A 26,543-nucleotide genomic window follows, 5' to 3' on the forward strand; every position below is an offset into this window, starting at 1 on the left:
TCATCATCAAATGGTTGTAACCAGTTTGAGTAACATTTGAATCTTGTATAATCTTCTTTTCAGTAGGGCATTAAACAGGCGTTTGGAAGTCCTTTTAATCAAATGCTGTCTCTGAGTGAAGTTTCCTTCTCATTGCCCTTAGAGGGGCCAGTTAAATAAGGCCATCTAGGAAAAAAAATCTCTGAAGCCTAAACCCAAGCCAAATATGCAGCTTTGTTTTGATATTTGTTATTTTTTTGTTTTGTTTTTGTTTTTGGTATACACTTTCATTCATTGGCATATACCATTCATTCATTCAATGAATTTTTGTTAAGATGAGTTTTAATGAGACTGTGCCTGGGGAAATACAGTTTCTGACCTTGATGAATTTATAGTTTATTGGATGACCACTAACTTTGGAATATCACAGAAGTCACATTGATCTCTGTCTCCATCCCAGGGGAGGAATAGAACTTGATCTTGTAAGGTTCAAAGTTTGATCACACATGTGATGATTTCAGAGTTACATTGTTTCTTCATTTGGTGCCAACTGTGACAAAATATAGCTAGTTTATAATTCTACTCCAAAGAGTAGCAATTCAGGTAACACCAGCTTCAACCTCATGGCAGCAGCTGCTGCTGCTGCTAAGTTGCTGCAGTCATGTCCAACTCTGTGCAACCCCATAGACAGCAGCCCACCAGGCTCCTCCATCCATGGGATTTTCCAGGCAAGAGTACTGGAGTGGGTTGCCATTGCCTTCTCTGCTTAGTTGGATTAATGTAAGACAAATGCTTCAAAGAAGTTAATCTTCACAGCATAAAATCTGTTTTTTTTTCTTTACATTTTATTCTAAAGCCAGATCATCCTCATCTTCTTTACCTCTGAAGATTTCTGCTTGCCTTCCTTCCCCAACAGTGGGAAGCAGAGAAAACATGGAAAATGAAGAAAAGTACCTATACTGGGGTAGCATCTTATGGGTGAAGGTCTAACAGGCCCCTCTGATAACCACAGAGTTGATTATGAGGTCTCCTCTGAGAGTCTAGCATGTGACCCCCACACGTGGCTCAGAGACTTTAGAGGAGCTGCTGCTGAGTCTTTCCTCTTGTGGACTTTGTACCACTTTGAAATATGTAACTTGAAACTGTAGTAAAAGACAGGATTGATATTCTTTTTGCTTCTGAATTTACAGTTGCCTGGCTGATTTTAGATACATTTTGTAGATTCTACTTCTCTCATTTCTATTATAAGGATATTATTAGCTTGAATTTTCCTTATATAATTATTAACAAATGTGTGATGCGTGTATTGTTTGGTTGCTACACTCCATAATAGAAGTTTTCCGAGGGTAGTGACTATATGAATTTCTTCACCCCTGTGTTCCAATTGCTTCATACAGAGCCTGGGATAGAATAAGTGCTAAATAATACTTTTCTAACAAATAAGAAGATGGCAGTCTGAGGTCAGATGTTAGTCTCAAGTCCTGGAGCAGACCTAGAGGACAGGACAGGCACAAGAATTAAGCAGGAGCTGGTAGTAGAACAGTCCCTGAGAGGAAATCTTAGGAGGGATCTGAGGGGAGTGGGTGGAAGAGATTGTTCAATAAACTTTTTTTTTTTTTAAATCTATGCCCAAGTTACCTAGAGTGTTCTATTGTATTCAGCTCTTTCATGATTTAGTCCATGTAAATAAAATGATATGATCAGGGGACTCACAAGATATTAGGAATCTCTTGACATGTTGGTGTAGGCAGTTATAGGGGATGTTCACTTTTCTTTGACCTCAAATATGACACATCTGTCACAAGTTTCAGTATCTCAGAGCAAAAATCATCTTAAGTATCTTAGAGAGTATGTGATGTTTCAGCTCAGTTCAGTTCAGTTGCTCAGTTGTGTCCAACTCTTTGTGACCCCCACGGAGCACAGCACTCCAGGCCTCTCTGTCCATTACCAACTCCCAGAGTTTACTCAAACTCATATCCATTGAGTCAGTGATGCCATCCAGCCATCTCATCCTCTGTCGTCCCCTTCTCCTCCTGCCTTCAATCTTTCCCAGCATCAGGGTCTTTTCCAATGAGTCAGTTCTTCTCATCAGGTGCCAAAGTATTGGAGTTTCAGCTTCAGCATCAGTCCTTCCAATGAACACCCAAGACTGATCTCCTTCAGAATGGACTGGTTGGATCTCCTTGCAGTCCAAGGGACTCTCAAGAGTCTTCTCCAACACCACAGTTCAAAAGCATCAATTCTTTGGCGCTCAGCTTTCTTTATAGTCCAACTCTCACATCCATACATGACTACTGGAAAAACCATAGCCTTGACTAGACAGACCTTTGTTGGCAAAGTGTCTCTGCTTTTTAACATGCTATCTAGGTTGATCATAAATGTGATGTTTGACTTCCCCTATAATAAACATGACAAGCAGTAGTTTCATATCTTCTTGAATTCCTCTCCTATGGGAACTGTTTGACTTTCAAAGTACTATTTACTATTCTAGCATTCAGGGGAGCCATCTACATTCTTTTTGGGTGCAAAGCTGGCTCCCCAGGCTGACAGTCAACTAAACATATGTATTCAGAGACCTTGTTAGAGACCTATATCCTTCAGATACACACACACACTCATGCATGCATACAGGCCATCACTTGGCTGTTGCCAACAGAAGCTGGCTAAATCATTTAATCTACATGATTGGATGTTAATGTAGGACACAAAGATCATCACACTTCATGCCTACTCTATATGTCCATCTACATGTATCTATCTTAGATCTCCTTACTGCCAAACTTCCTTTCTTTTCTTTCCAGTCCAAGGCAACAAACTCTCTTTCTCCAGTCTAATGTACAGTACTAGCCCCCTGATCCAGTACCCTCAGGCTCCAGTACTATGGGTTTTCCTGCCCTTCATTGGTATAGGCCAGCTAGGTCTTGCAGTTCCTTTGTGATACAGTCTCTTTTTTCATTATCTGGTCCAGTGTCTCTGACTGGGTTTATATGACTTAACTGTATGTATAGGACTGGATTCCTAGAGCGGAGATGAAGGTAATTCATGATTATCTTCCTGAATCTACCTTATGTAGTCTTCCTGCTCTTAATGGGGGAGGGATTGGCAAGTTCTGAATCATCAGAAGTTTCAGAGATATCTTGGAGGGAAAGTCCTTGGAGACATCCATCCAGATTTCCCATTCCATATGTCAAGCTCTTAGATTTTTTCCAATTTCAACTCCAACCTTGGCACAACACACATTCCTTGATTAAGCATTGAACTATCTTTGAAGTCTAGCCATTTAAAACCCTGGATTTGATTTAGCTTTTTCTGCTTGGCCACAGCAAGAGATGAGGGTTCTTGTGAAGTACTGAAAGACTCTTTGGCTCTCATACTTAGTTTTCTATGGTGTTGATTATGGTCACCTTTTTGTTGTCTATCTGCAGGGATCAAAGTAATATAGTAACAACTGTGTAATTCTATTATTCTTTGATTTATCAACCCCTCTTCCTTCTTACCTTTCAATACCTGAATCATTTCACTATCCAGACATTTCCCACCAGGGCTACATTATTCCAGGTCACCATCTTGAAAGCTTTTACTACGAACTTTTCAGTTGTGCCAGGAGATGTCTATGTTTCACATAACAAAAGGAATGGGAACTATAAGACCAGTCAGATGGTAAGATTCAGTCACCGAACACTATTTTATAGCCTCCTGTTGCTAACTACTTTGAGTACTGTCTGTGTTCCCTGGATTTTCTAGGTAGCAGATACTTAAATGGAGTTAGAAGTGCAAACATCTGGAAAAGAAAAAGCGCTGAAACAGGACTGGGCAGGAGGCCTGGAAAAGTCTTCTGACCCCAATAGGGAGCTCTGGATTGTCCATTGGAGTTATCCTTATGGGTCAGAGATGGATAGATCCTTGTTCAATATTCGACTCTGAGAAAAGTGTGGTCTTGGCAATCTTGATCAACAAGAGCAAAGCTAGAGGAACCACACTTCCTGATTTCAAACTATATTACAAACCAGTGTAATCAAAAGAGTATGGCATTGGCATAAGAAGACACATATACAAATAGAACACAATAGAGAATCCAGAAATAAACTCATGCATATGTCATCAATTAATTTTTAACAATGAACCAAGAATGCACAAGGGGGACAGAATAGTTTCTTCAATAAATGGTATTCAGAACACTGGATGTACACAAGCAAAAGAATAAAATTGGACCCTCATCTTATACTAAACTAAAAAATCAACTCAAAATAGGTTATAGATTTGAATGTAAGACCTGAAAGGAAAAGCTCCTGGAAGAAAATCTAAAGGATAATCTCTTTGACATTGATCTTGGCAATGATTTCTTGAATTTTGACAACAAAAGGAAAAAAACAACAAAAGCAAAAATTAACAACAGGGACTATATCAAACTAAAAAACTCCACCGCAAAGGAATCATTCCATCAGCTAAATGATAGGCAGTCTATGAAATGGGAGAAGCTATTTGCAAAATAGATATCTGGTAAAGGAAAGTTATGACCAACCTAGATAGCATATTCAAAAGCAGAGACATTACTTTGCCAACAATGGTTCGTCTAGTCAAGGCTATAGTTTTTCCTGTGGTCATGTATGGATGTGAGAGTTGGACTGTGAAGAAGGCTGAGGGTCGAAGAATTGAGCTTTTGAACTGTGGTGTTGGAGAAGACTCTTGAGAGTCCCTTGGACTGCAAGGAGATCCAACCAGTCCATTCTGAAGGAGATCAGCCCTGGGATTTCTTTGGAAGGAATGATGCTAAAGCTGAAACTCCAGTACTTTGGCCACCTCATGCGAAGAATTGACTCATTGAAAAAGACTCTGATGCTGGGAGGGATTGGGGGCAGGAGGAGAAGGAGCCGACAGAGGATGAGATGGCTGGATGGCATCACTGACTCGATGGACGTGAGTCTGGGTGAACTCTGGGAGTTGGTGATGGACAGGGAGGCCTGGCGTGCTTTGATTCATGGGATCGCAAAGAGTCGGACACGACTGATTGACTGATCTGATCTGATCTGAAAGGGTTAACATTCAAAACGTATAAGGAGCTCACACAACTCAAAAGGGAAACACAACCAACCTGATTAAGAAAATGGGCAGAGGAACTGAATAGACAATTTTCCAAAGTAGACATACAGATGACCAACAGGTACATGAAAAGGTAGTCAGTATCACTAATCACAAGGGAACTACAAGTCAAAACCATAGTAAGATCTCTTCACACCTGTTTAATAGCTCTCATCAAAAGCAGGAGATAAGTCTTGGTGAGAATATGGAGAGAAAGGAACCTTTGAACACTGCTGGTGGGAATACAAATCAATGCATGACTGTAGAAGGCAGTATGCTGCTGCTGCTGCTGCTAAGTCGCTTCAGTCATGTCCAACTCTGTGCGACCCCATGGACGGCAGCAAACCAGACTCCCCATCCCTGGGATTCTCCAGGCAAGAACACTGGAGTGGGTTGCCATTTCCTTCTCCAAGGCATGAAAGTGAAAAGTGAAAGTGAAGTCGCTCAATCGTGTCCGACTCTTAGCGACCCCATGGACTGCAGCCTACCAGGCTCCTCCATCCATGGGATTTTTCCAGGCAAGAGTACTGGTGTGGGGTGCCATTGCCTTCTCCGAGAAGGCAGTATGGAGGTGCTCAAAAAAATTACACCTAATATTAATATATGACCCAGTAATTCCACTTCTGGGTAAATATTCTAAGGAAAGGAAATCACTGTCTTAAAGAGACAGCTGCCCCGTGATCATTGCAGCACTATTTACATGAGCCAACACATTGAAACAACCTAACTGTGTCTATCAATGGGTGAACAGTTAAAGAAAATGTGGTATTAACATAAAAATACATACACAATAGAACATTATTTAGCCATAATAATGGGAATTTTACCATTTGTGACAACATAGTGGACCTCAAAGGCATTATGCTAGGTGGAATAAATCAGAGAAAGGCAAATACTGTATGAGCTCACTTCTATGTGGAATCTAAAATAACTAAACTTGGAGAAACAGAGAACAAATGGAGATCAGCTGAGTTGGTGGGGGGAGTGGGGAAAATGGGTAAATGAAAAGGCACAAACTTTTAGTTATAGGATAAACATTTCTGAGGCAGTAATCTATAAGATGATGATGATAGTTAACAACCCTGTATTATATATCTGTACATCTTGAAAATTCTCATCAGAAGGAAAAATTGAGGTGATTGATTAAATTTACTGTGGTAATTATTCTGCAAATATACATGTATGAAAGCATTAAATCATGAACCTTAAACTAACTCAATATTTTGTCAATTATTTCTTGATAAATTTAGATAAAACACAAAACAGCAAAAAAAATTAAGTCTATGACTCATTACTGCTCAGGTGATACGCATAAAGTAAAGAAAGCATGGCTAATTGAACATACAGGGAAAGTGCAGCCAGGACTGAGTAAACCTAGATCCCTATACCAGTCCTGCTTGCCATGTTCTGCTGCTGCTGCTGCTGCTAAGTCACTTCAGTCGTGTCGGACTCTGTGCGACCCCATAGACAGCAGCCCACCAGGCTCCCCGGTCCCTGGGATTCTCCAGGCAAGAACACTGGAGTGGGTTGCCATTTCCTTCTCCAATGCATGAAAGTGAAAAGTGAAAGTGAAGTCGCTCAGTCGTGTCTGACTGTAGCGACCCCATGGACTGCAGCCCACCAGGCTCCTCTGTCCATGGGATTTTCCAGGCAAAAGTACTGGAGTGGGGTGCCATTGCCTTCTCCATGCCATGTTCTAGGTTTTTTATAATAATAATGACAACAACAATAATAAATTTGTGCTCTATTAAGGGTCAATTATTTTCACAATAATAATAATGAGTTTTAGGGTTTTTTTGCTAATTGTTGTTTTGAAGTTTTATTCCAAAGTATATTGTGTGTATGACTATCAAATATTTGCATTTATTGCTCTTTTCTCACTGACAAATAATCAATTTTGTAAAGATCCCAGAGATATTTTGGTGGGAAAATGTACAGGTAGCAAGGTAGAAAGTGTTCTTTCTGTTCCATAGTTACTCTCTCATTACCATGTTAAATGAAAATGTTATTAAAATATTCCCATTTCTATGTCTTTGTTTTTTATTTGTTTTGCCAATCATTGAGGAAATATGTTAAATCTCTATTGATTTTTAAAAATAAATTTATTAGTATTGGTTTTGAATTATAGTTTAATATTAATCTTCCTTCCTTTGTATCCCCTTGCATGTATCTGAAATGGATTTATCTGGTCTAATATACACACTGGAACATGTATCAATTGTGATTCTACATCTTGATGATTTCTCACAAACTGCACATCACCTGGGTTACCATCACCTACCTCAAGAAATAGAATATTTTAGTATGTCAGAAGGCCCTGGGATGGGACTCATGGGGTATGAATCATGGAACTCTCATATTAGACGTCCATTCACATGCCTGATGCTTGTGACGAGTTCATGTGTGTGGTGTTATCCCATCATAATGAATGATATGGAAGGGATCTTTGGATTGGATTTTGTGATGAAAATTCATTTTCCTCCGCATAACTGGTACATTTCTCACCAGACACAGATTGGATAGAATGAATCCCTAAGTGTTGTCAGCCTTATTGCTGTTGGAAGGGGGAAGCTTCCTTGAGAATGGAACAGCCTACTCCAGGAAAGCAACAATAAGAAGCAGACAAAGAGAATCTGCAATCCAGCCTCATCATCCAGTTCTAGACAAAGACCAGCCTGCAGATTCATTAATCTTTTCACTCCACTGGACTGAGCCAATAGTCTCCTGAATTGTTTAAGCCAGTTTAGATTGATCCCAGAATCCCCTGATTTTCAGGTGTACTCAATAAGTATAATAATGCAAAATATCAAAATCTTTGGGGGAGGTGGGGTGGGAAGTCAGCCAGGCATTTTACAAAGAGTCGTCCATCTACCTGTCCTAATCTATAGCTCAACACTGCACAGCTGTACCTCCATTCAGCCATTCCCTCCCCTCTGGCTCACCTATCTTTGCTCACACCTTCCCCTCACTGCTTTCTTCTTTTCCCCTTTTAAACCTTTACTCAATCATTATTTCCACCTCCTATCGAGAGATGTCACGGTGCAATTGAATCCCTTGTGTTGGGAAATGTTTATTCCCTGTAGGAATATGAGGGAGTGGTGCTCCAGGTTTTGTGCTCTTGAGCTTTGTCACCTGAGGGGGCAAGTTTAAACCTCTTTAGTTATTGTGCAAAAATACAAGAAAGCATGTACGAACTGACTGCAAGTTCTCCAGGGATGGGTTCTTCAGGGCATGTGATTCAATGCCATATAATGTTCTAGAATCAGTGCACTGAATCACTGAGCTGTGTTGTGAGGATGTGGCTTTTGACTAGAGGCAAAGCTTCTAATCATGTAGCATGAACATTATTATATTGCAAGTTCACCCCTTCTACCTGTTTTGTTGTGGCTTCATCTTTATGTCTTCAGTTGTATAAGATCTTTTGTGATAGATTTCTGTCTTTTTCACTGATGGTTGTTTTACACGTTGTGATTTTGGAGGTGAGCTTAAGTCCTTCTACTCCACCATCTTGATCCTCCAGGCTCTTTTACTTGAGAGATTCAAGGTAAAAAAGTGAAGATTCTTGCTATATGCTTGTTGGTGGGTTTTTCATTTACAGTTTGTCTTCTATTGATAGTTGGAGATGCTGTTGAAGTGATCTCAGTGATCAGGAATCACTGAACACAGCTGAAACATTTGAATCAGTAAACTCTTTGGTGTTGATGCTATTCAATTTTGCTCTCTTCTTTTCAGAGAAAAAGTTTGGACAATAATTAGAGGTGTGTATTTGGAGGGCACCAATCATCAAGTCTTAGAAGATTTTCACTGGGAAGGAAAGGGCAAATAAGTCCAACTCAGACCTTTTTCAACTGGAAGGCTGAAATCTAGAAAAGAGAGTGATCTGCCTAAGTATTGCATGTCAGAGAGCTATTAAGACAGCATTATGGTCTCTAAGTTATTAAGTGGAGCATCTATAGTCAGTTGCTATTTACATCATGAACATTTTGTTTTATAACATGCTTTTCATCAGTCCTTTAGAGGTTTTCCACTTTGTGTTGTTGTTGTTCAGTTGCCAAGTTGTATCCGACTCTTCGCGACTCCATGAACTGCAGCACGCCAGACTTCCCTGTCTCTTTCCATCTCCCGGAGTTTACCCAAGTTCATGTCCATTGCATTGGTGATGCCATCCAACCATCTCATCCTCTGTCACCCTCTTCTCCTTCTTTGTATGTTTGTTTGTATGATACTCCGAATTTTCTAGCGCTCAAATCCTATCCACTTTGAAAATTTGTAACTGAATATGTATTGTTATTTCTCTCCATTAGAAAGTAGTTTAAATACTTGGCCTGCAGAGTATATTTTTATTAATTTAGGAGTCTTTTGACAACAAAAATATAATTTATAGATGTTTGATTTTAGTACATGTCTATAGCCAAACTCAGGAAGAAGTCAACTTGCCTTCTGCTGTTTGCTAATATTCTAATGACCTTTTTTTAAGACAACATTACATGTCTTCAACTTGCTGTCTTTGTCTTCTTGGATTTCTCATCTCCCACAGTTAACTTCCATTGATTTTTACAATGTCATAGAGAACCAGAAGATCTCCACTGTAGTGCTAAACTGTCACCAGATACATTTTGATTTGAGCAAGTTAGCCTTCCTTCTGTCTTTCTCCTGCCTCATTGTCCTTCCACCCTTGACTGCTTATGAGGTAGTTGTTCACCCTTATCCCTCATTCAGAAGTAATCTTTTCCTCCTTGAAGTATCTAATATGTTTGTTATTACCCTTTTTCCCAATACTGTTTATACTGATTTTACTTTTCATGTAGATAGAACATTCCTATAAAGTTGAGTCTGCATTTTCCTAATTTTTGTTTTCATTTATTCAAGAAAAAATTGGTTTAGTATTTGTTATGCATCAGAAAGTCTTGTAGGCATAGTGAATATAAAGCATAATCTTTGCAATCCTGGGATTTATATTTAGTGAGAGAGATAGTGTGTGTTATATGTACACAAATATATGTGTAAATGCAAATCAGTAGGAGCTATTGAAGAAAATAGAGCACAGTGTGAGAGGCAGGAGTTATAAGTTCTGGCTTGGGGAGTGAGACCTTATTTTCCATTTTAGGTTGTGTGGTTTACTCTCTGTTGAACTCTCGTATCCAAGGTTTGTCTCAGAGTATATAGGCTAAAGATGGTAGGTGCTCAGTCAGTGTTGAGTAATTAATGATTAATTGAACACCTTGATGAGAAATTTAATGGTGAGAAAGAGAAGAGAATGAAAGAGAGAGAGAGAAGGGAAACTTTAAATTATAAGTTTACAGTGAATAAAACATGGGCTTTTCCTTAAATCATTATGTCTTAAGGTTCCACCAATGAGAACCGACACCACATGTTTCTCATCTGGCAAGTCCCAATATATTTGACCTATTGGCAAAAATCAATGGGTATAAAGCCAGTTCACATAGTCACAGATCACATCAGGTAAGAACATTTAAATTACACCTTCTTTGTGTGTTTCTGCAGAGAGTTGTCACCTTAACCAAGCCAAGCACAGTCATTTTGAACTAACGAATAGTTAAAGTATATATCATCTTTGTTGTACTTAGACTTATTAGAATTTTATAAAATTTTTTTGTGGGTTATCTTTTTCCATTTGTCATTTTTGAGGCATTATTTTTAATTGAAAATTTTAATCCATTGAACTTTTATATGTAATATAAGTTTTACTACTTTTAAGTGTACAATTCTGAAGTAGTAAGTACCTACTGCATTTTTATATTTATGGAAGTTCAAATTGTCTTACCTGTTCTATTTTCAAAATCTTTAAGTATTTCTTAGTTCAGAGCCTTTTGAATGAAATGAGGAATGCTAGCCCACATTTGCTTTCCTCTTATGGCCCTATGTTCTGATTAGCGTAAGCAAACATGAGCTTTATTTTTGTGGTCTTAAACTTCATATTTACATAAAGTTGAGAAAATAGATGCTACCTTTAGTAGTGTTTTATGAATGGGATCTAAGTTATAGAATATTCCTATTTGCTTTAACACTGAATTTGATTTTCAAACTACATGGTGTTTGCAATAAAACTCTGATATTATTTTGTGTGTATCAGACAAGATTTCTAAGTTAGAATAATCAGCCATTCTCCAAAATTGTCAAAATAGATCTCTATCAGGATGGGCTCCTCTTTATATATTTTGTCAAGATTGTTTGGGTTGAATGCAGATGCTGGCTCAGAACTGTTAGATTGTGACTTGGTACTTTGTAAACTATGTTCCTAAAACAGTATATGCTCCACTGTTGACATGAAAAGTCAGAACCAAAGCTCTGTGTTTTACTTCATCCTCTTGGGCTTTTCTAATTTTCCTGAACTTCAGAGGCAGCTCTTTTGGGTGTTCTTTCTTGATTATCTGGTGACTGTGCTGGGAAATGCCATCATTATAGTCGTCATCTCCCTGGAACAGAGCTTGCACGTTCCCATGTACTTGTTTCTCCTGAACCTATCTGTGGTGGAAGTGGGTTTCAGTGCAGTCATCATGCCTGAGATGCTGGTGGTCCTCTCCAGTGAAAAAACTACGATCACTTTTGCAGGCTGTTTTGCACAGATGTACTTCATTCTCCTTTTTGGGGGGACTGAGTGTTTTCTCCTGGGGGCAATGGCTTTTGACCGATTTGCTGCAATCTGTCATCCTCTGAGCTATCCAGTGACTATGAACAAAAGGGTTTTCATGAAATTAGTAATGTTCTCATGGGTCTCAGGGATCATGGTGGCTACTGCGCAGACCTCATGGGTTTTTAGTTTTCCCTTTTGTGGCCCCAATGAAATTAATCATCTCTTCTGTGAGACTCCCCCAGTGTTAGAGCTTGCATGTGCAGACACCTTTTTGTTTGAGATCTACGCATTCACTGGCACCATTTTGATTGTTATGGTTCCTTTCGTGTTGATACTCTTGTCTTACATTCGAATTCTCTTTGCCATCCTGAAGATGCCATCAACCACTGGGAAGCAAAAGGCCTTTTCCACCTGTGCCTCCCATCTCACATCTGTTACCCTCTTCTATGGCACAGCAAGCATGACTTACTTACAACCCAAATCTGGCTACTCCCCAGAAACCAAGAAGCTGATGTCCTTGGCTTACACGTTGCTCACACCTCTGCTGAATCCACTGATCTACAGCTTGCGAAACAGTGAGATGAAAAGAGTTTTGTTAAAAGTATGGCGAAGAAAAGTGGATTTACACGCATTCTGACTATGGTGAAAATGCAGGTGATATTGATTCACTGCCAGACTGAACATTATTTCAATTTAATAGTGGTGAAAATAGTTTACATTTCTTGATAGTAATAATATATTTAATTTGTTGATTTTTCCAAGTTTAAAAATATATCAGGATCCCTCTGTTATGATAGTATGTTCACATTCATTTTCTATATGTGTGTAAGTTCTTTTTTATTGGCTGCTCTGCAGGGCATGTAGGATCTTAATTCCTTGACCAGGGATGGAAACCTGAGTCCCTTGAATTGGAGGCAGAGTCTTAATTACTGGACCACTGGGGAACGCCACATAGGTGCATAACTTTGATGATGTGATATAGCAATTTATTTATCTGTTCTTTTATCATGAATGTTCAGGTTGTTACAGGATTACAGTCATTTAGATGCGATTTAAATAAAGAACTACTTCTGTTTGTTCATATGTACTGACTTTTTGTTTCTGTATGATAGATTTCTCAGTCTAGGCCTGATGGGATGAAGAGTATGTGTATTTATGAATTTTAATATCTATTGGGGAATTACTTTTCAAAATCATTGTAACTTTTCAGACTCTTCTGAAGGCTCTCTCTGCTGCTCTAACAGGGTAGAGATTCAAGAGACCAACAAATAGATGAGATTTCAGTTTAGAGTGAAAAACCTGTTTCATGGATGAGTAAACAAAATCCAGTTATTTTGGGAGACCAAACTGTTTCTACTTCATGAACTCCTCAGATTATTATTCAAAACAGGATTTCCTTTGATATTTTTCCAGATATTCACCCAAGGCTGGGGATCAGAAAACTCCATGGAAACTTCCTGAAGTATCACTTGATACTACTAGTATATATTTTTTCACTTATAGACCACTGCTTTTAGAGACTTTTATTAAATTTCCCTTTCTAAGTTCAAATTGCCCCCAGACACTTTGTTTATATAGATACAATAGTTTTTTTTTTTTTTTTTTTTTGTGAGAAAATCAGTGAATAGCCATTTAGGTATGTATTCTATGGTCTTTGAGTCACATCATTAACAGTGTGATCTTCTCCAGAATAAACTTCTTATTCTTGCAACATTTGGAACATTTAATGCTTGCTTCCTGTCTTAACATTGCTGTTTGAAAGCAGCTGCTTTGTTGAACCACTTTCCCATGAGGTTGTTCCCATGTCCTTAGTTTTTGCTCCAGGGATAGTATTAAAGTGGTATAACATTATTTCCATTGTCATTCATTTCTTGAATTTTACATCAAAATAAAAAACAACAAAAGCAAAAATTAGCCAGCAGGACTATATCAAACTAAGAAACTTCTGCACAGCAAAGGAATCCATCAACAAAATGATAGGCAGCCTACAGAATGGGAGAAAATAGTTGCAAATTATACATCTAGAAAAGGGTTAACATCTAAAATATACAAAAGGCTCACACAACTCAACAGGAAAACACAATCAATCTGACTAAAAAATGGGCAGAAAAACTAAAGAGATAATTTTCCAAAGAAGACATACAGATAGCCAACAGGTACATGAAAAGGGGGTCAATATCAGTAATTACAAGGGAACTACAAATCAAAATCACGAGATCACTTCACACCTGTTATAGCGGCTCTTATCAAAAAGGCAAGAGATAAGTGTTGATGAGGATTGGAGAAAAGGGAACACTTGTGCACTGTTAGTGGGAATATAAATTGATGCATGGCTATGGAAAACAGTGTGGAGTTATGTCAAATAATTAAGATTTACTAGTAAAATGCGTGCATGTGTGCTAAGTCGCTTCAGTTGTGTCTGTCTCTGTGCGACCCTATGGACTGAGGCTGTCAAGCTTCTCTGTCCATGGGATTCTCCAGGCAAGAATACTGGAGTGGGTTGCCATGCCCTCCTCCAGGGGATCTTCCTGACCCAGGGATCAAACCCTCATCTCTTTATGTCTCTTGCATTGGCAGATGGGTTCTTTACCACTAGCACCACCTGGGAAACCCAGCATTAACATATGACTTAGAAATTCCACTTCTGAATATATATTGTAAGGAAAGAAAAATCATTTTCTCAAAGAGATAGCTGCCCCATGACCACTGCAGCATTATTTACATTAGCCAAGATGTTGAAACAACCTAAGTGTATCTATCAGCAGTTATAAAAAATGAGATATATACGTATTACATACATACTTACATATATACTAGAACATTGTTTAGCCATAAAAAGAAGGAACTCCTGTCATTTGTGACAACATGGATGGACCTCGAGGGCATTATCCTGAGTGAAATAAGTCAGACAGATAAAGACAAATACTGTATGATTTCAATTCTATGTGGAACCTAAAATAACTGAAAAAGAAACAGCGACAGATAATGATTGGCAGAGTTGAGTGGTGGGGAGGGGGATAAATGGCTGAAGGTTGTGAAAAAGTACAAACTTCCAGTTATGAGGTAAATAAAGTCTGGGGAAGTAACATACAGTATGGTGACTGTAGTTAATAATACTGTATTGTATATTGTAAGTCACTAAGAGAGGACATTTTATAAGGAAAAAAATTTGTAACTATGTGAGGCGATGGATATCAATCAAAGTTTTGGTGGTAATTGTTTTGCAATATATTCATGTATGAATGCTTTAAGTTGTAGACCTTAAACTAATACAGTTGTCATTGTTCAGTCACTCAGTTGTGTCCAACTTTTTGTGATACCGTGGACTGCAGCACACCAGGCTTCCCTGTCCTTCACCATCTCTGGAGCTTGCTCAAACTCATGTCCATTGAGTCAGTGATGCCATCCAACCATCTGATCCTCTGTTGTCCCCTTCTCCTCCTAACTTCAATATTTCCCAACATCAAGGTCTTTTCCAGTGAGTCAGCTCTTTGCATCAGGTGGCCAAATAATTGGATCTTTAGCTTCAGCATCAGTCTCTCCAATGAATATTCAGGATTGATTTCGTTTAAGATTGACTAGTTTGATCTCCTTGCAGTCCAATAGACTCTCAAGAGTCTTCTCTAACACCACAATTCAAAGACATCAATTCTTCAGCGCTCAACCTTTTTGGTGGTCCAACTCACATCCATACATGACTACTGGAAAGACCATAGCTTTGACTACATGACTTTTGTCAGCAAAATAACGTCTCTGCTTTTTAATATGCTATCTAGGTTTGTCATGGAGAAGGAAATGGCAACCCACTCCAATGTTCTTGCCTGGAGAATCCCAGGGACGGCAGAGCCTGGTGGGCTGCCGTCTGTGGGGTCGCACAGAGTCGGACACAACTGAAGTGACTTAGCAGCAGCAGCAGCAGGTTTGTCGTAGCTTTCCTTCCAGTGAGCAAGCATCTTTTAATTTCATGGCTGCAGTCACCATCAGCAGTGATTTTGGAGCCCAAGAAGATAAAGTCTGTCACTGTTTCCATTGTTTTCTCTTCTATTTGCCATGAAATGATGGGATTGGATGCCATGATCTTAATATTCTGAATGTTGAGTTTTAAGCCAGCTTTTCACTCTCCTTTTCACCTTCATCAATAGGATTTTTAGTTCCTCTTTGCTTTCTGCCATAAGGGTGGTGTCATTTGCATATCTGAGGTTACTGGTATTTCTCCTGGAAATCTTGATTCCAGCTTGTGATTTATCCAGCCCAGCATTTCTCATGGTGTACTCTGCATATAAGTTAAATAAGCAGAGTGACAATATACAGCCTTGATCTACTCCTTTCCCAGTTTTGTACCAGTCTGTTGTTCCATGGACTGATCTGTTGCTTCTTGATGGGCATACAGATTTGCAGAAGGCAGGTAAGGTGCTCTGGTATTCCCATCTCTTGAAGAATTTTCCACAGTTTGTTGTGCTCCACACAGTCAAAGGCTTTAGCGTAGTCAGTGAAGGATAAGTAGATGTTCTTTTGGAATTCTCTTGCTTTTTCTATGATCCAACAGATGTTGGCCATTTGGTCTCTGATTCTTCTGCGTTTTCTAAATCCAGCTTGAACATGTGGAAGTTCTTGATTTATGTACTGTTGAAGTCTGGCTTGGAGAATTTTGAGCATTACTTTACTAACATGAGTGCAATTGTGTGGTAGCTGGAACATTCTTTGGCATTGCCCTTCTATGGGATTAGAGTGAAAACTGACCTTTTCCAGTCCTGTGGCCACTGCTGAATTTTCCAAATTTGCTGGCATATTGAGTGCAACACTTTCACAGCATCAGCTTTTAGGATTTGAAATAACTCAGCTGAAATTCTATCACCTCCACTAGCTTTGCTTGTAGTGATGCTTCCTAAGGCCCACTCGACTTCACTCTCCAGGATGTCTGGCTTTAGGTGAGTGATCACACCATTGTGGTTATATGGGTCATTAAGATCTTTTTTGTATAGTTCTTCATGTGTATTCTTGCTGCCTTTTCTCCAGGAAATAGCATGTACACCTAGCAAAGGGTATAATTCATGGCCCTACATCTTGATGAAATCTCAAAACTGCACATCATCTGTGTTACCATCCATCAACTACATCAAGAAATAGGACATTTCAGCATTTATAAGGACCCTGTGATTGCTGGGGTGAAAAGTGAAAGTGAAGTCTCTCAGTCATGTCAGACTCTTTGAGACCCCATGGACTGTAGCCTACCAGGCTCCTCCATCCATGGAATTTCCCAGGCAAGAGTACTGGAGTGGGTTGCCATCTCCTTCTCCAGGGGATCTTCCCAACTGAGGGACTGAACCTGGGTCTCCCGCATTGCATGCAGACCCTTTACCATCTGAGCCACCAGGGAAATAGGACATTTCAGCATTTATAAGGACTCTGTGATGGGATTGCTGGGGTATGAATCATCAAAAGTACATAAACAGGCTTCCCTGCATCTGGTGCAAGTGATTGGTACATGCATGGGGTGTTATCCCATCATGGTGAATGATATAGGAGGGGTTTGTATTGGAGTCTGTGATGAAAATCCCTTTTCCTCAGCCTAAGTGGGACATTTCCCACTGGACACAGATTAGATAGAATGAATCCCTAAGTGTTGTTGGCAACCTCATTGCCGCCAGGAAGGTTGAACTTCCTTGAAAATGGAACAGTCTACACCAGGAAAGAAGAAATAAAAATAGACAAAGGGAACCTGCATTCCAGCCTCATTGTCTAGTTCTGGACAAAGACCAGCCTGCAGATTCATTCATCTCTTCATACTTTTGGGCCAATGACCTTTTTAATTGTATAAGACAGTTTAGACTCATCTTTGAGTCCCTTGATTTTCACAAATACTCAATGAGATCAGTGATTTATGATTATTTTACAGAGAAGGTAATATAATCAGGGAAGTTAAAATATTTGCTCAAAATATGCTAGCAAGTACAGATATTTTGATTCTCAGTTTAAAAGTTCTATCTGAAATCATTTGTAATGACATTTTTCTCAAAAATTTTCAGTGGCTCTATATTTCCTGTACAAAGATCAAGAGTTGTTTATTGGGAGGGTGGGAGGATATCCAGACTTTTTACAATGAGATATCCGTCTACCTGCCTTAACTGGTTTTCCACCCCTGCATAAATTATACATGCCATCCAGTCATTCCTCCCCCTCTTGCTCACCTACCTTTGCTCACACCTTTTCCCCATTGCTCTCTTCCGTCCCCATTTACAACCTTTGTTAAGTCATGGTTTCTACTTCTATCTGGAGATGTCATGGTGACATTGAATCTCTTGTGTGAGGAGGTATTTATTCCCTGTAGGAATATGAGGGAGTGGTGCTCTAGGTTAATCCTCTTGAGCTTTCTCACCTGAGGGCCCAAGTTCAAGCCTCTTTAGTTATTGTGCAGTTATTATACAAGAAAGCATGTATAAAGTGATTCTCTGTGGCATGTGATTCAATATTATAATGTTCTAGAAACAGTGCACTGAATCATGGAGTTGTGTTTATGAGAAGGTGGCTTTTGACTATAGGTGAAACTTCGGACAAAGCACTGTAAACTTTAAACTGACAGATTCAATAGGTAAGAATGTGAAGGTTCAGGTGTGTGCTTGTTGGTGGGTTTTCCGTTTGCAGTTCATCTTCCACTGATAGTTGGAGATACTGTTGAAGCATTGTCTCAGTGTTTAGGAATCACCAGACACAGATTATATATTTGAGTCAGTTGATGTTGATGCTCATCAATTTTTTTTTCTTTTCAGAGAAAAATTTGGAGCAATAATTAGAGGTGAAGTACTTTGCATCTAGTAGTAATCAAATCTTAAAGACTGTCACTGCAAGGAACTTGGTAAATAAGTCCAACCCAACTTTTTTCAGCTGGAAGGCTGAGATCCAGAGAGGAGTGTGCTACCTAAGTATTCCATGTCAGAGAGTTATCAAGACAGTGTTAGGGTTTTCTAAGTTATATAGAAAAGACAGATTGGCCATGGTCTGTTGCTCTTTCCACCATGAACATTTTGTTTCATATACACTTTTAATCAGTCCTTTGAAGGTTTTCTACTTTGTTTATATGATTCTGTAAACTTTTAAATTTTCAAAATCTATTTACTTATAAAATTTGTACCTGAATAGTTATTGTTCTTTCTCCCCATTAGAAATGAGTTTAAATATGTGATCCTGCAGTGTCTATTTATAAATGTAGGAGATTTTTGACACCCAAAATATAATTATTATGGTTAATACAGACATCTGATTTTTAAAAAGTTTTGTTTTTTTAATTGGTGGAAGATTACCTTACAATTTTATGTTGATTTCTGCTGTGCAACAATGCGAAGCAGTCATAATTATATATACATATATATATATATGTATATTTGATTTTGACATGTGACTGTGGCTGAACTCAGAAATAGGTGAACTTGCCTCCTGCTGGCTGCTAATATGCTATGATCTGTACTCAATGTGTGTCTTCAGCTTGTTGTATCTTCCAGTTAACTGGTTTTCAAAACATCACACAAAGCTAGCAGGACTTCATTCTATGCAAGCTGTCATCGAACACACTTTGAGTTGAGCAAGTCAGCCTTCCTCCCCTCTCCCTCCAGTCTAATTGGCCTTCTACCCCCCACTTTCTTGTGATGTAGTTATTCACCTTCATCCTTCATTTAGAAATAAGCTTTCTCTCAATGAAATGTCTGAACCCCTTGTTTCCCAATAGTGTTTATATTGATTTTACTTTTCATGTAAACATAACATTTCTTAAAGGTACAGTCTGCATTTTCCATTTATTCAAGAAAAAATTGATTTAGTACTTGTTATGAGTCAGAGACTGTCGTAGGTATTGTGAATATAAAACATAATCTTTGTTGTCCTGGAGTTTATGTTTAGTGAAAGAGTTAGTTTATACATAAAAAATATACATAGAATATCAGTAGGAGATAATAAAAGAACAGAACACAGTATGAGAGGTAGGGGTTAGAAGTTCTGGGTTAGGGAGTGAAATCCTATTTCCCATTTAGGCTGTGAGGTTTGCTCCTTGTTGAACTCTGGTAGGTGCTCAATCAGTGTTTGTTTAGTAATTAATGATTAATCGCACAATTGGATAAAATTTAATAGGGAGAAAGAAGAGAGGAAGGAAGAGTGAGATAAGGGATTCATTAAAATTACAAGTATAAAATTCCTACAACATGGGCTTTTTCTTAAATCATCATGGTCATAAGGAAGCACCATGGAGAAATGACCCTCCAAATTTCTCATCTGGGCAAATCCCAATATATTTGTCTAGGAACAGTCTGAGCAAAAATCTGTAACTCTAAAATTAATGTACATAGTTTACAGATCACCTAAGGTAGAAACATCTAAAACAAACCCTCTTTGTGTGTTTCTGCAGATCGTTGTCACTTTTAATCAAGCCATACAGAGTCATTTTGAACTAATGAATATTCATAACAGTTACATATTTTCTTTGTTGTACTTTGAATTATTAGGTTTTTTATCACAATTTTCTGGGTAGCTTTTCCAATTTGTCTCTTTTTGATACTTTCATTTTTAAAAATTTAAAACTTTAATCTATTAATTTTTATATTGTGTTAAAATATTCATTACATAAAATTTACCATTTTTAGGTGCACATTTCCCTAGTAGTATCTGTTGAATTTTTATACTTGTGGAAACTCAAATTGTCTTATCTGTTCCATTTAAAAAATCTTTAAATATTTCTTAATCCAGAGCCTTTTGAATGAAATGAGGAGAGCGCTAATCCACATTTGCTTTCCTCTTATGTCCGTACTTTCTAATAAGAAAATGTGAGCCCAGACACTTTTTGTGGTCTTTAATTTCATTCTTATATAAAATTGGGAATATAGATGATAACTTGATCAATGTTACATGAAAGGGGTCTAAGTTACAAAATATTCCTATTTGCTTTAACATTAAATGAGGTTTTTAAACTACTTAATGTTCAATTTGTCATAAAAGTTTGATGTTATTTTTTGGTATTATTTTGTATATATCAGACAAGATTTCTAAGTTACAATAATCAGCTCTTCTCCAAAATTGTTAAGCTAAATTTCTATCAGGATGGGTTCCTGATAGAGCCCATCTTTATGTCTTCTGCCCAGATTGGTTTGGTTTAAGCTATTGGACTGTGACTTTGACCTTCCAAGCCATATTCGTAAGAACAACATATGCTTCACTGTTGACATGAAAAGACAAAACCAAAGCTCTGTGGTTGAATTCATCCTCCTGGGCTTTTCTAACTTCCCTGAACTCCAAGAGCAGCTCTTTGTGGTTTTCTTGGTGGTTTACCTGGTGACTCTGATGGGAAATGTAATCATTATAGTCGTCATCTCCCTGGAACAGAGCCTGCATGTCCCCTTGTACCTGTTCCTCCAGAACTTGTCTGTGGTGGATATGGGTATCAGTGCGGTCATTATGCCTGTTATGCTGGTGATCCTTTCCACTGAGAGGATGAGGATTTTTACAGCGGGCTGTTTTGCACAAATGTACTTCATTCTTCTTTTTGGTGTGACTGAATGTTTTCTTCTGGGGGCAATGGCTTTTGACCGATTTACTGCAATCTGCCATCCTCTGAGCTACCCAATGATTATGAACAAAATGGTTTTCATGAAATTAGTTACATTCTCATGGGTCTCAGGGATCACAGTGGCTACTATGCAGACCACATGGGTGTTTAGTTTTCCCTTTTGTGGCTCCAATGAAATTAATCATCTCTTCTGTGAGACTCCCCCAGTGTTAGAGCTTGCATGTGCAGACACCTTTTTGTTTGAGATCTATGCATTCACTGGCACCATTCTGACAGTTATTGTTCCATTCTCGTTGATACTCTTGTCTTATGTTCGAATTCTCTTTGCCATCCTGAAGATGCCATCAACCACTGGGAGGCAAAAGTCCTTTTCTACCTGTGCCTCCCATCTCACATCTGTTACCCTCTTCTATGGCACAGCCAGTATGACTTACTTACAACCCAAATCTGGCTACTCCCCAGAAACCAAGAAGCTGATGTCCTTGGCTTACACGTTGCTCACACCTCTGCTGAATCCACTGATCTACAGCTTGCGAAACAGTGAGATGAAAAGAGCTTTGATGAAATTATGGAGAAGAAAAGTGGATTTACATACATTCTGAGTGTGTTGAGAAACCTTGTGATAATTGATCTTGTCTGACTGCACTGTACTTAAATTTACTTATGGTGAAAATAGTTTACCTTCCTTTCTGTCAATGTATCAATCTGTTGAGTTCTCCAAGTCTGACAATCTATTAAGGAAATATATCTCTTTAGATGGTGTATTCACATTCATTTTTCATAGATGTATAACTTTGATGACATATGATATAACAATTTATTTATCATTTCCTCTATTGTGAACATCCATGTTGTTACTGGACTATTGTCATTAAGATAAAACTTTAATAAAAAACTTGATCCATATGTTCATATGTATTGACATTTTATTTCTGTATGATAGATTGCTCAAATTAAGCTTGAGGGGATGAAGAATATGTGTAGTTATAGATTTTAATAGCTGTTACAGAATAACTTTTCAAAATCTTTGTAACTCCTTTTGACTGATCTGAAGTCCCACTCTGGTGAACTACTGAAGTAGAACTTCAAGAGACCAACAAACAGATGAGATTTAATCTCTAGAGTGAAAATCTATCCCATGAACATGTAAAGAAAGTTGAGTTATTCTGGGAGACCAAACCATTCTACTTAAGGAACTCACACAAATTATAATTCAAAACAGAATTTCTCTTGTTTCTGTTCTACATATTTATCCAATGTTGGTGACTAGAGAACTCCATGGAAACTTCCTAAAGTCTTACTTGATAATATTCATATCTTTTTCACTTGTAGACCACAGTTTTTAAGACATTTTCTAAATTTCCCTTTGTTGGCCTAAAATGCCCCCGATACCTTTCTTATTAACAATAGATAATTTTTTTTCCTGTGGGAACCAATATGGTAAATAAATGAGCATATTTTCTATGGTTGCTGAGGCAGACCATAACTTGTGACCTTTCCAGCATGATTAATTTCTCATTTTGCAACATTTGGAAGCTTTAATGCTTGCTTCTAATTTTAATGTTGCTACTGAGTTGGACAGGACTTTGTGACTAAACAACTGTGAATAGAGAAGGACCCTTTCATTGAACTGTGTTACAGGAGCTCCTACTGTCCTTAGTTTCTGCTCCAGAGATATTAGTAAATGGGCAAAACATCCTTTGCATTAAAATTTTTTTTTAAATTTTGGCAGAAAACAGTCTTTATGGACAACTATTTCTGCCAAAAATGAGTTGTGGAGATAGAAACCTGATTGTGTTTTTAAAAAAGGATCCCTGTAATGGGATTGATTGGGTATGAATCACTCAAAGTACGTATTAAGCAGGCCTCCCTATGCCTGGTGAACTTGACACATTTGTGCTTGGGGTGTTATCCCACCATAATGAATGATATAAGAGGGATCCTTGAATTGGATTCTGTGATGAAAATCCCCTCTCCTCAGCATAAGTGGTACATTTCCCACTGGACACAGATTAGATTGAATGAATTTCAAAGTGTTGTTGGCAAATTCATTGCTGCCAAGAGGGGTAAGCTTCCTTAGAGAATAGAGCAAACTGCTCAAGAAAAGCAGCAATAAGAAGTATACAACAACACACACACAAAGAGGTATACAAAGGGAACCTTCATTCTGGCCTCATCATTTGGTTCTGGACAAAGCCCAGCCCGCAGATTCATTAATCTCTTCACTCTTTTGCAACTGAGCCAATGGTCTCATTGTTCAAGACAGTTTAGGCCCTTGATTTCCACACATACTCAGTGAGATCAATAATTTGTGATTATTTTACAGAGAAAATAATGGAATTTGGGAGGTTAAAGTATTTGCTTAAATTATACAAACAAGTCTAGGCCTTTTGATTCCCAGTTTAAAAGGTCTGTTTGAAATCATTTGTAATGATATTTTTCTAAACAATTTAAAGTGGCTGTACATTTCTAGTACATATGATCAAAAAATTCTTGGTTGAAAGGGTAGGTGGGAGGGTACCCAGGCTTTTTACAAAGAGGCTTCCATTTTCTTGACCTAGCTTGTATTAGGCCCTGCATAAACTGTATGTTCTACCCAATCATTCCTCACCCTCTGGCTCACCTGCCTTTCCACATGCCCTCACCCCACCATGCTCTTCTTTCCCCAGTTAAAACCTTTATTTAGTCTTTGTTTCTATCTGCTATTGGGAGATGTCATGGTGACACTGAATCTTGTGTGAGGAGGCGCTTGTTCCCTATAGGAATATGAGGGAGTGGTGCTCCAGGTTTAGCTCTCTTGAGCTTTCTCAACTGAAGGCCCAAGTTCAAGCCTCTTTAGCTATTGTGCAAAGACCTGAGGAAGCACATACAAATTGACTGCAAGTCCTCCAGGGATGGATTCTCTGGGGCATATGATTCAGTGTCATAATGTTCCAGATTCAGTGCGAAGTACACAGTCACTGAGTTGTGTTTATGGGAAGGTGGCTTCTGACTAGACGTGAAACTTCTGACAAAATAGTGAACTTTATTGTCAGAGTCTATAGGTAAGGAAGTAAAGGTTCTGCTGTGTGCTTGTTAGTGGGTTTTCCATTTGTAGTTCATCTTCTACTGATAGAGATACCATTGAAGTTATGTCTCAGTGCTCAGGAATTACTAGACACAGATAAAGCATTTGAATAAGTAAGACACTTTGGTGTTGATGCTGCTCAATTTCTTTTTTCTTTCAGAGAATAAGTTGGGGCAATAGACATGTGTACTTGGAATGCACTAATCCTGAAAACTTAGAAGATTGCAACTGGGAAGGAACTTGGTAAATAAGTCCAACTCCAACCTTTTTCACCTGGAAGGTTGACATGATCTTCCTAAGTATTCCATGTCAGAGAATAATCAAGAGAGCATTAGGATGTTCTAAGTTACAGAGAAAATGTGGAGCACCAATGGTTTGTTGCTCTTTCCATCGTGAACATTTTGTTTCATATATTCTTTTAATTAGTCCTTTACAGGTTTTCCACTTTGTTTATATGATACTCCAAGTTTTCTATTTTCAGTGCTTATCCACTTTTAAAATTTTTAGCTGAATACATATTTCTCTTTTTTCCCCAACTAGAAATGGGTTTAAATATTCGATCCTATTTTTATTGATTTAGGTGATTTTTGACAACCAAAATATAATTACTATGGTTGATACAGACATTTGATTTTAATACAAGACTATAGGCAAATTCAGATATATATAAGTCAACCCACAATGGCTGTCTGCTGATATTTTAATGATTGGTACCCAAGGCAACATTTTATGTTTTCAATTGCTCCTTCTGTCTTTCTGGATTCCTCATTTCCCACAGATGTCATTCCCTGGTTTTCAAACTATCACAGAAACCTAGAAGGCCTCCATTCTAGTGCTAAGTTGTCATCAATTACATTTTGACTTGAGTAAGTCGGCCTTCCTCCTGTCTAATTGCCCTTCCACCTCTGACTTCTTGTGATGTAGTTTTTCATCTCTCCTCATTTAGACTAACATTTTCCTCATTGAAAACTCTAAGACCATTGTAATTAATCTTGTTGCCCAATAGTGTTTATACTGATTTAGCTTGTCAAGTAGATAGAATATTCCTTAAAGGCAGAGTCTGCATTTTCCTAAATTTTGTTTTCATTTGTTCAAGAAAAAATTGGTTTTGCATTTGTTATGGGTCAGAAACTGTTGTAGGCATTCTTAATATAAAACATAATCTTTGCCCTCCTGGAGTTTATATTTAATGAAAGAATTATTGTGTATCTATACATATATATATGTATATGTCTGTATATGTGTCCATGTCTGTATAGATGTATATATAAAAGTAGTAAATAAAATGTCTGTAGGAGATAATGAAAAAATAGAGCATGGTATGAGAGGTAGGAGTTAGAACTACTGGCTTAGGGAGTGAGGCCTTGTTTCCCATTTTAGGTTGTGCTCTCTGTTGAGCTCTGGTGTCCAAAGTGTGCCTTGGAGCACGGAGGCTTAAAAATGGCAGATGGTCAATCAATGTTGGTTGAATAATTAATGATTAATTGAACACTTTGATGAGAAATTTAATAGGAAGGAAGAAAGAGAGGACAGCAAAAGGGAACTAGAAGGGAAACTTTTAAATTATAAGTTTACAATGAGTAAAACATGAACATTTCCTTAAAACATATGATTACAGGGATATACCAATGAGAACTGTCCCCCCCACCAATTTCTCCTCTGGACAAATTTCTATGTATTTGTCCAGGTACAGTCTGAGCAAAAATCAAGTGTAAAGCAAATTCACATAGTTATGGATCACCGAAGGCAGGAACCTCAGAAATAAACCCTCCTTGTGTCTTTCTGCAGTGTTGTCACATTTAACCAAGCCATACACAGTCCTTTTGAACTAATCAATAGTTATAACAACTGCATATCATCTTTGTTATACTTAGACTTATTAAAATTTTATAAAATTATATGTGGGTTATCTTGTTCCTTTTGTGACTTCTTGAGACTATATTTTTAATTAAAATTTTTAATCTGTTAACATTTTTATTATGGTACAATATATGTAACATAAGTTTCACTGTCAGTATATAATTCTGTAGCAGTAAGAACCTACTGTAATTTTATATTTAAGGAAGTTCAAATTGTCTTATCTTTTCCATTTTTGAAAATATTTAAATATTTCTCTGTCCAGAGCCTTTTGAATGAAATGATAGCCTTGGCCCACATTTACTTTTCATTTATGTCTCGACTTTCTCATCAGCACAAGCAGATATGAGCCTGGACACTTTATTTTTGTGGTCTTAAATTTCATATTTACATAAAATTAGGAAAATAGGTGATACCTT

At 38.0% G+C, this 26,543-nt stretch overlaps 2 protein-coding genes across 2 annotated transcripts; both read left to right on the forward strand.

Moving 5' to 3' along the window:
* The first annotated feature begins 11,345 nt into the window (after nt 1–11,345).
* Nucleotides 11,346–12,871, forward strand: LOC147357796 (olfactory receptor 10A3-like). The gene has a single exon (XM_086341957.1). The coding sequence runs from the start codon at nt 11,346–11,348 to the stop codon at nt 12,288–12,290; it is 945 nt and encodes a 314-aa protein (XP_086198083.1). The 3' UTR covers nt 12,291–12,871.
* Nucleotides 12,872–20,797: 7,926 nt separating this feature from the next.
* Nucleotides 20,798–21,900, forward strand: LOC147357797 (olfactory receptor 10A3-like). The gene has a single exon (XM_086341958.1). The coding sequence runs from the start codon at nt 20,858–20,860 to the stop codon at nt 21,800–21,802; it is 945 nt and encodes a 314-aa protein (XP_086198084.1). The 5' UTR covers nt 20,798–20,857; the 3' UTR covers nt 21,803–21,900.
* The last annotated feature ends 4,643 nt before the right edge of the window (nt 21,901–26,543 follow it).

The sequence above is a fragment of the Bos grunniens genome, chromosome 15 (assembly GCF_055505025.1).
Source record: "Bos grunniens cultivar Pamir isolate PY7600 chromosome 15, Bosgru_T2T1.0, whole genome shotgun sequence".
Classification (NCBI taxonomy): Eukaryota; Metazoa; Chordata; class Mammalia; order Artiodactyla; family Bovidae; genus Bos; species Bos grunniens.

Coding starts and splice junctions, on each gene's coding strand:
- LOC147357796 (XM_086341957.1), top strand. CDS start 11,346: ATGAAAAGTCAGAACCAAAGCTCTGTGTTTTACTTCATCCTCTTGGGC.
- LOC147357797 (XM_086341958.1), top strand. CDS start 20,858: ATGAAAAGACAAAACCAAAGCTCTGTGGTTGAATTCATCCTCCTGGGC.